The sequence below is a fragment of the Gymnodraco acuticeps genome, unplaced genomic scaffold (genome assembly GCF_902827175.1).
Source record: "Gymnodraco acuticeps unplaced genomic scaffold, fGymAcu1.1, whole genome shotgun sequence".
Classification (NCBI taxonomy): Eukaryota; Metazoa; Chordata; class Actinopteri; order Perciformes; family Bathydraconidae; genus Gymnodraco; species Gymnodraco acuticeps.
Genome location: NW_022989894.1, coordinates 3682513 through 3692825, shown reverse-complemented (window position 1 = coordinate 3692825; position 10313 = coordinate 3682513). Strand labels below are relative to the sequence as shown.

The 10313-nt window shown below is 39.2% G+C and overlaps 1 protein-coding gene across 1 annotated transcript; it reads right to left on the bottom strand.

Moving 5' to 3' along the window:
* Positions 1-59: 59 nt before the first annotated feature.
* smad4a (SMAD family member 4a) lies at positions 60-9083 on the bottom strand. The gene is made up of 11 exons (XM_034203872.1): positions 8950-9083; positions 7475-7766; positions 7206-7380; positions 6385-6414; positions 6108-6293; positions 5768-5875; positions 5409-5459; positions 5144-5327; positions 4855-5023; positions 4013-4151; positions 60-2026 (listed from the first exon to the last, which is right to left on the bottom strand). Exons 2-11 carry the CDS (start codon positions 7712-7714, stop codon positions 1815-1817), a joined length of 1494 nt encoding a protein of 497 aa, XP_034059763.1. The 5' UTR covers positions 7715-7766; positions 8950-9083; the 3' UTR covers positions 60-1814.
* Positions 9084-10313: the final 1230 nt, after the last annotated feature.

Below are 10313 nucleotides of genomic sequence, written 5' to 3'. Positions count from 1 at the left end.
CTCACAATTTTAAACCCACACTTATCTCATTCTAAATAAAAATGTCTCGACTCCAACAATAGTGTTAGCCCATTGAATTTTATTCAACCATTCGCATACATATGAACACTAATATCATTCCAACTCGGTATATATTCAGAAAATGTTTGACACAAAGCGTAAAGACAAAGATGAGCAAGATGAGGCAAATCCGGAAAAATGTACAGCATTATTATTATATGGTTTTATCACTAAAGGTAGCAAAAGAGTATAAAACACTAACAAAGGTAAACAAAGCTCCAAATACCAAAATATTGTTGATTAATTATGCTGAGCGAAAACTGAACTTTTTCAGTTAAAAGTAAGGGTATAGGTGAGTGGCACAGCCTTAAAATTGCGTCGTGATAACCTTTTCACTTTTTATAGGGTATATTTGGCATTAATATGGCTTGCACTTCCTCTCACAGTTCTTCCTTTGCCTACTTTAATCAGCAGATGTCTAGAATACGCAATTAAAATGGGGCAGTGAGTACTTCAGTACCAGAGATGCACTGCCCGTACGTTTGAAAGGTGATTGTTCACGGTAGTTTTATCACAAACAGACAGGATATAACATTTTATAAACCAATCTTAAACCACAACTCAAAATATGTTCAGTAATTTTTTTGCGAGAATGGAGCTAAATACACATTTGTGATTTGAGTATTTGATATGGAATAGAGGTTTTGGCCGGACAATTTAAAACACATTTTTCATGGATCTTACCAAGGACAATATCAAGAAAACTATTATAAGAAATAATATGGATACAACAGTAACCATGCATGAAACAAGGCAGTGATAATGGACACTAAGTTACAGTATGAGTAATATTTTATGCGTTATTATAACCTTTTCTTGATTGATTCCAATGTCATTTTGGTATTTGAAAAACAGTAGAAAAAATATCCATTCTCAGTGTCACAACAACCTTGGCTGGTGATCTAACAATAACCGTTGAATAAAGGTTTTCTAGTGTTCAAAGCGAAGCTGTGGTTAGCCAACGGCAGCTTTTCAAATGCTATTTATCTCAACTATTAATAAAGGATAATATTAAAAAAAAACATCCAACAAGGACTGCCATGATTGAGAAATATTTAAGAGCACATCTTATAAGAACATAAGTAATGAATAACATGATTTCTCATAAATGTCCTGATTGGTGAGGTGAGAAACTCCACTTACATTTAGCCCTGTAAGCAGCGCAGAGACTGGATCAGCAGTTTGCTCCAGCTGAAATGACATTTAGGATGTTCAGACAGGTAATAACACGATTTTATCCAATCCATCGAATTGTGCTCTGCTTCCCCCGCTCACTTATTAAAAGGCCATTTAAAAAAATTTAAAAAAGGGTTTTCTTGAGTCAGGGGCTCTTTAAATCTGATTCACAAGTGTGGGAATGTTAACTCTTAAAATAAGATGACAGCCAAGTATGCATCATTGTGTTTGACACCCTACTCTCTCTCTTGTTTTGTATTTTCTCTACCACCAAGGCTAATTCACTAACTGATTCCTGCCTCTTTTAATCTCTTTTAAGTTTTTCATTCATATCAGTGAGTGAGTTTTCATGAATCCTCTTTGACTTCCTGCTATAATGAAGTTCCAATTGGTGACTAATGTGAGAATGCTGGCTTCCTTTCCCCTCCTGTTGGCAGCGTGTTTCCTGCGTTTCCTCCAGCTGTTGGAAGCCACTGACACTCTCAGACCTGGACTCTCACTCAGTATTCTGCTCAATGCTCGCAGCAATAAGCAGAGTCTGATGGTTTTCTTTTTTTGTACAGTCCATGTCTTCTAACTCAGTCAAGGGGGTGGGGGTCAGCGATGGGCATGGTGTGCAGAACTTCGTCCAGTAGCTGCAGAGCTCGGTGTAAATGGATCTCTATCCAGCAGGGTGTCTCTTTAATGCTCTGTCGTGGGTAGTCGGGCCCCCAGCCCTTCACGAAGCTCATGCGCAGAATGCACAGCCTGCGCAGGTCGTCCACCCCGATGCCAGCAGCAGCAGACAGACCTGGGGGGGGAACACAGGCGTAAACTTTCAGATCAATGTGGCACGACAAGCCAAAGCTCGTAGAAAATCATTAGCTAAGTTACTCCTGCGGTAAAAGTTTTACATACTACCCATAGTACTACTCCACTCTGATCAGGCCACATGTTTCACTGCATTTCAGCTAAAGCCTCAAGAATAAATCCATTGTGTAAATGTTAGCCTGCAATGATGTCATTTCCAGTCAGTAAAGTGGTTTAAAGTGCAATGGCCGATAAAGCAAAGCACACTGCTTAATAACATTGTTTTGGTACTTGTGGGTTATCTGTCACCACTTTTTAATTTGATGCCGTCGGGCGGCATGAGCGCGGCGATGGCCTCCAGGATGCCGTCGAATGGGTCGACTCCACATGGACTTGGCCAGGTAGGTCTTAAGATGGTTAGGGTTAAAAAAAAAAGTGCATATTTATTTAGAGAGTCTGAAAAAAACAAAGAATGTGGCGACAGATAACCCACAAGTACCTTCTTTTTATTTTAAACTGAGAACATGTGAAAAGAGGAGGAGAACATAGCGACAATTCTTCTACCGCTGTTCTATTTTAGTACTAAAGATGTGCTTGAATGTGAATAAATATATTTATCAGATAGACAGAGATGGCACAAGTACACACATCCTTTACTCAAGTAGAAGTACAGATACTCGTGTTTAAAAATACTCTGGTAAAACTAGAAAAACTGACTAAACTTCTTTACTCAAGTAAAAGTAAAGAAGTATGGCCTTCGAAATGTACTTCAGTAAAAAGTACCCATAGCTACCAGCTGTTTTAAAGAGTAATGGCACATTTCCACTGCAGGCCTCGCTCGGCCTCGCTCGGTTTGGTTAGGCCTTATTAGGCCCGGCTCACTTTAATGCTGCGTTTCCATTACAGTTTAGGAACTGGGGCAGTTACTATAGTAACGCAGTGTAGGCGGGGCCGTGACGTCATCTTCAATGAGAGCCCCAGAAAAACAACACAGCCGTTAGCTCTTAGCACTCAGAGCTCACAGCTCCTCATATCTGTTCAGAAACTAGACAAAAGTTAAACAAGTACAAACCACAGACTGCCTGTGTCATGGCGAATACAGTCGCTGGTTTATTTATGTATGTATAGGCCGTTGTTGTGAGTGTGGACGGTCGGAGCATATATAACGTTAGCTTAGCCAAGCTACATTTAGAAAACACGCATTTTTAAAGAGTTTTTCGCCTGCCGTCTGTCTGCAGACTTGTCAAAGCATTAATTCATGGTTTTTACTAACCGGTATCAGTATGTTGTTACTTCGGCATCATTTTGAAACGTGTATTACAATTAAATCACGGTCAAATATGTTCATCTTGTTATAGTTGTAGCCCCCTCGCCAGCGATTCTCTCTCTAGTTTAGCATACTCAGCCCGACTCAGCCTGGTTGTTCCTGGCCCTAGAACCACGATTTAGTCGGGCCAGAAAAAAGGTGAAAAAGTAGCTCCGGGCCAAAACTAGGCCAAGTGGAAACGCAACCAAAAACGGGCCCCGCACGGCTCGGCACGCTTAAAGCGAGCTACCCGCTGCAGTGGAAACGCGCCATAACTGACCTCACTTTATATTAATAGAACAATAATGTCATTGTTAGCTAATGAATGTTTCGATGCTAAACAACGGCAACATGACAACGTTTTCATTGGTCCTTCTTCGTTAGAGAAGACCAGGAAATGATGGATACACGGATCGTGTTCAAATCAAAAGGCACGCAATGACTCTAAATAATAATGATCACGCCACCAAACACACATTAAAACTAAACCTGTTTTGAAAATGTAAGAAGTAGAAAGTACAGGTATTTGTGTTAAAAATAAGTAGTGGAGTAAAGTACTAATACCAGAAAAATGTACTTAAGTACAGTAACGAAGTATTTGTACTCCACTACTTCCCACCTCTGAAGATAGAACTCAAAATGCCATGAACAAGTTTCAGAAAAAGTATCCCATCCACTCACTGATGGCGGGGGCGATGCCTCCCACAGAGCCCGGGCCGGGGATGTTCCCGGACACGGCGGCTGCCTGCGCTGCAGACGCTGCCGTAGCCGTGGCCGCCTGCTGCTGCATCTGCCTGTGGCACTGACGCAGGTCGAACACCTGGGGGGGGGGGGGGGAAACAACAGTACAATCTGATGAGAAGATATTGAATGGACTCATATTTTACTCTCATCTCAAATATGTTTATTAGATATTTTAAAAAGGTCACATTTTCTCACATTAGACCCTTAGTAGCACTGGATACATTGTGTGCATGTAAATGTAATAAAATAAAAAAATAAAATTCTTGCACACCCTTAAATATCTGGAACAAACTCCCAGAAACCTGCAGGTCCACTGCAACTCTTACTACTTTTAAATCCAGGCTGAAAACTTTTCTTTTTGCCGCTGCTTTTAATTGAACTATTCAAATCTTACACTGATATAACATGTATTTTTTCTTTTAATGTTTATTTTATTATCTTTACTTTTTAATGACTATTTTTAAATGCCACGCCATTTTCTTAATGTCTTTCATTTTTGTAAAGTACTAATTGCCTCGTGTTGAAAGGTGCTATATAAATAAACTTGCCTTGCCTTGTCACCACTGAATGGATTTTTTCAAAAAGGGTCGACTGTGATCACAAGGACTTTTTTTTAAATATAAACCCAAATGCACATTATGCCTATCCAATCATTTTACATTCATCCATGTACATACACAGAACATATACCAACAAGAGCTATCAGGAAATGTATACGTTTACATCAAATCAACTTGAAATGTCTTTGCTTTTCATTGACCATGGTCCTGCAGTCTCACCTTGATGTGGGCGCTGGGGTAGATCTTGTGAACTGCGTCTCCGGGGGCTCGTCCCGCCTCTCGGTCCAGGTAATAGCTCTGCACAAACACTGCGTGGTCGCTCAGACAGCGCACCCACACGTCTCCTTCACCTTTACACTCCAGCTGCATGCCTTTGCCAATGTGGAGCCTGAGGACAGAAGAGACATTAAAACAATATCAGCCATTAATCATTTATCAAACACATAGTAGACATTTATTGTTTGAAGTAACCATCTGATGATATTTCTCTTAGTTTGCTGGGGAGTACCGGGCTCTCTCTATGTTCTCCGTCCTGTGGACATTGCTCAGCTGACCCAGGCAGAAGCGGTCCCCTCCTGATGGATCAACGTACCCATCCACAGTCACTATCGGACATGTGGATTGCACCTTAAAGGTCTCTCCAACTTGGACATCCATCTCAAAGTACGCAATGGAGCACCAGTATTCTGGAGCTGGAACAAACAAACCTCAGGGTCAGATGGGTTACACTGATTATGTTAAATATGTGGATGTCTTCATCTGCAGCTACTCACAGGGGTGATTGGATATTGGGGGCTGGAACGCAATTTCATTGGTAACAGGCCCTGCAGGAATAACATGTCAACATTTATTGTGAACAAGCAATTCTGAAACCAGACCTGTTCTTATCATGCAGCACAGGTCATTTGATTAAAAAAAAGAAAAAAAAGAAAAAAAAGAAGACGCTTAAAAGTGTTTAACTATACCACATACTTCATTACAACATGTTTTTCTGATCAACTATTACATCTGCTAAATTCTCTTCATATAGAAATCAATGTATGATGTTCTATCACATTAAAGAAAGGACATGGACTATTTTTAAGGCTGAGTGTGAATTTTGCAGACTTCTTTTTTGTATCCATCCACTCACAGTAATGCCCTGTGTGAGACATGGGTGGATGATGCTGGAGATGCCCGTTCGGATGTGGAGGCCCTGCAGGGGTGAAGCTGCTGTTTCTGTTCCAATTGGGGGTGGAATCTGTAAATATCAATTATCATTAAATAGCTGCATCGCCAAACTCATGCCAACTTAAAGTCAGGATGTTGGATCAGATCATAAAGCTAAATAACCAAAACGTGCTTCATTACATATCAAACTAATCAACAGGCAAACCCTTGTAAAAAAGTCATTTCAAAAACGACCTACTTGCAAATGAAACAAAATGAATACTTTTACAGCAATGTGCATTTTCTAACATGTAGTGTCTCACTTGAGGGTCCTGCACTGAGTGTTGAGAAAGCAGGGATTGAAACTGAGCTGCCGCCCTCTGATGGGGGGAGCAGAGAGGGGCTGCTGAAGATCTCCTGTGGACATGCTCTTGACAGGGACTGGAGGTGGCATTCAGAGCTTGAGTGATGGTTGTCAAAGTCATACTCATCCTTTACCGTGAGTGAACCTAAATTAAGAAAAACATGCCTCGATAAGACTGATGGACATCTCAAAACATGGTCAGCAAGCCACACAGGAGAACATTGGTACCTCCTTACCTGAACTTGAAAGGGTCAGCCCTGATAAGTCTGCAAAAACATGAGAACAAATGTATCATTTCATCTAAGTCAATATTCTGAGTTCGAATAAGAACAAGGGCTGTAATCTTTTGAATGTGGAGAATCATGAGTGCATCTGATATGCTCAATAATGAAATTGTAGTGAAATAAGGAGGGTGATAAAAAAATATATATGTATAATTTTTTTTAAATGGTACATGTCAGATCAATGTTTTTTAAATTCCAAGTTTTGGTTATAATTTAACTGGATGAAAACTCCCATTGGTTTGAAGGGGATCACATTAAAAAGAAACCATGTGTCAACCCTCAGAATCCTTCAGTGTGTCTCATTCTATTTGTAATCAATATCCAAACTGCGGCCCCGTTATCCATTTTGAATTGGCTCTCATCTAATTTAAAATGTTTTCAAACACATTTTTGTTGATTTAATAAAGAAAAAAACCCAATAACTTATTTGCATAACAAGTTTGAAATGTACCCTTCATATTTCCCCTTATGATAAGCAATCTGAGGCTTCTGTTTTAATGAATGAGCTGACAACACATTTTGTAACACAGTAAATTACACCCTATGGAAAGCTGTGATGTAATCTGTTGTTGTTTAAGCATATTCAAGTATCAAGAATAATGTACCTACTTTGATTGATTTAGCTAACTTAGACCTTAGCTTATGACAACATACCTCACCTCTAGAGAGGGTCCAAGCCCTTCGTTTGTTTTTCTATATGTGGCCCCAAGTGAAAAAAGTGTGGACACCCCTGTCTATTTAGATATAACAAAGGTGTTAAAAAGCTTACTTACCAATGCCTGGAGATACGACCCTCTCGTAGTGGTATGGGTTGACACAGACATTGTCACATTTTAAGTCAAAGGCATACTGGCAATATTTTACATGTTTTAGCTCATTCTTGTGTAGATCAGGCCATCGCCAGAGTCGGGCATAGATAACATGGGGAAACCCTTTGCGCCCTGCAACCTAAAGCACAGAGAGAAAGAAAGTGACGTTTGTCTTTTGTAGTTTCAAATAGCATTTATTAGCTCAACTTGCTTCTGTTTATCGGCCACTTTACCTGTAAGCGTCCATCCAAGGTTCTCTGAATGGTGACACACTTGCTAGGATGAGCTCCATTGGTGGTGATTGCTGTGATGAGGGAATCCAGCTCATCTTTCTTTTCCTTCAGCTTCTTGACAAGACTCTCGATAGCTCGCTTAGCGAAGGTTTCACTCTCCCCACCTTGTCGGTGGCACATCAGGCTATGCACGATGCTCAGACAGGCATCATTACTTGTGGGAGTGTTTGTGATTGACATGTTGCTCCTTAGTGGCAACCTCAGGGAGATTTGTAAGCTGTGGGTTAGCAACCTAAAACAGAAAAAGCAGTGTCTGAGTTTAAATGGGTTTGCCAAATAAAATATACATTGCAGGACATCAAGTGCCACTCAAAGCACAAATGTGTATCACCTAGCCTTCCTTTCAGGTGTGGGAAAACAACAGATTATCATGTTCAACCCTCAATCTAATGTCCCTTTAAAATTACATAACACTTCAGTCTAATTTAAGCCATTGTTTGTGAAGAAAGGGATTAAAGGCAACTTTCCAAACCTTTAGGGGTCAATACAGAAGGTTGTCTGGATATCTTCCATTTACATTTGTAATTGTGTTAACTCCTGTCACTTGCTTTAAGCATACATTACAACGCATTTAGCTTGTGCTTTTATCCAAAGCAACTTACAATAAGTGCAATAAACCATAAAGATTCAAACTAAGGACCACAAGAACAGTGCTGACATATTTACTTCCAACAACATCATCAAGTGCTAATTGTGCCATTAAAAATGGACAGCTCACAGAAACTGCACATGGTCGCCCTCTGCAAATATGGCCATTACATTTAGGCTAACATTCACCACATATATTCTTTTGGCACCAGAAACTGCGCGTTTTTCTGCACGTAGAAAACCTCGTCGGTGTATCAAATTTAGATTAAAAGGTTATTTCAAAGCAACATAGCTAACATTAGCCCAGATGGTTATCAGCTAATAAACAGGGGAGTTTAACATTTCTTAAATAAGCCTCAGTAGTAGTGCAACGCAACCTCGCTTAAATTATAATGCTCAGTTATAATCTCGCCTATTTAAATCTATACACATATGTCATGAATATACAAGTGTTAGGGAGCATTAGTATAACTAACATTGCCTAGCTTCTGTTTGGTGTCTCTGCTAGCAATTACTGTGATTGCAGTAGTATACCATTAGCTACAGCAAGCTAACGCTGATTCAGAAAGCTTTCGTATCATTAACTTTATCAAAACGAACATATTCCTGGATTTACAGTCATAAACCCGCGATGCCGCGTTCGTCCCAGTGGTACAAGATGATAATAAGTGAGTGGTTTAAGCCTCCTAAATACCGATATGCTAACGATAACTAGCCTGCAATAATGATGTTTTGGCAAGCCTGCTGTTAGCTACCCTTCTCCTCTGACGGACGAACTCCACTACCTCATAGCATCTTTTACAACGGCATAAAACAAAAACACTTACCCGTTTATCTGTTGTTCTAAATACACTAAAAAGTGAACCTATAATATAATTACTAGTACTACACGTTTAACTGGCCACGAAAATAAACAGAAAAATGCTCTCCACCCACCACGCTCAGACTGCGCATGCACGTATGGACAGTGATAGGCGTGGCGCTGCTGTTTGTTTTTCTCTCGTATTTTTCATAAGAAAACCTCATTTAATAACCAAGAAAGAGGCCCATAGTCAGAAATAATGCCAGTTGGAATTTAACTCCAATTTGTAAGATTTATGAATCATCCATATATGGGACATTCTACCGAATTAGTACGATCCCACAACAAGAAAAACTATTTAACAAAACAATTAAGTATTCAGTATATTTACTAAGAATATGTTATGGTCTATTTAGACATAAGGCATTACATTATATAGTGATAAGCTTAATATATACAAAAACATAATGTATAGGGTACTTTCTATTGGGAAGTAGCTGTCCCCAACCCTGACATCTACATTTCTATAAATAACACTTAAAACATTTTTTTAAATGTAGTTTAATGGTGTATTTAGAAGATCTTTATGATTAAATTCAAACAGAAGTTGGAATATTTAGATTTATTATGGGTATAATTTTTTAATAAAAAAACTATATTCAAAAAATCATGTCCTCAGTTTTTATGTCACTACCGAAACACAAGGGGTTTTAGTCCAATGGCTGAGGCCCTTTCTCACTTCTCTTATTTTTCATTTCCTCGCTCCTCGGTCTCACCGGAAGTTGATTTGTCTGCGCCATCTTGAGTAGCGTCCCAAGGGCCTTATTTTTGCCGGAGGAGCGAGGAGCTATAATCGAGGAACCACCACACTCGCCCCGCCCCCTTACTGTGTATCGCTCACTGATTGGACGATGCAGTGCATGCACTGATCTTCTTGACATGAGAGCAGTTTCCCAGCGGAGTGAAGAAAATACATGAACCTCACGGGAGTCACTCCTCAGTTTATACCGTGTTTTGTTTCAATTAATGTTTCATTTAGTTACAAATATGTGATATATCTGAACAACAAAGTGGTCAAAAATCATTTTATTCATTTTTTGGAAACATTTTCATGATCGCTTTTTTCGTTTTACATTCTCAATAATTGTCATTTATTTCCATTCAGAAAAATGTTAATTTGTTAATGTTAATTTGCTACATATCCAATTAAAAACATACAAAGTGTGCAATCCTATGAATATTAATCTAACTGGGTGTTGATAGATAACATATCTCTTTTTCTTCACTCAATTATTTTATTTCTATTGTGCACTCTAATCAATATTAATCCAACTAATGTTCGTTTATACATTTTAAGAATGGCGTTTATCTTTTTTGAGAATGAGTTCT

What these genes read in the sequence shown, in the direction of transcription:
- smad4a (XM_034203872.1), bottom strand. Translation starts at nt 7,714, where the DNA reads ATGTCAATCACAAACACTCCCACAAGTAATGATGCCTGTCTGAGCATC. An exon ending in GGTCGTATCTCCAGGCATTG is followed by an intron (nt 6,415 to 7,205) that starts GTAAGTAAGCTT and finishes ATGTTTTTGCAG; the next exon opens with ACTTATCAGGGCTGACCCTT. An exon ending in CCCAATATCCAATCACCCCT is followed by an intron (nt 5,328 to 5,408) that starts GTGAGTAGCTGC and finishes TGTTTGTTCCAG; the next exon opens with CTCCAGAATACTGGTGCTCC.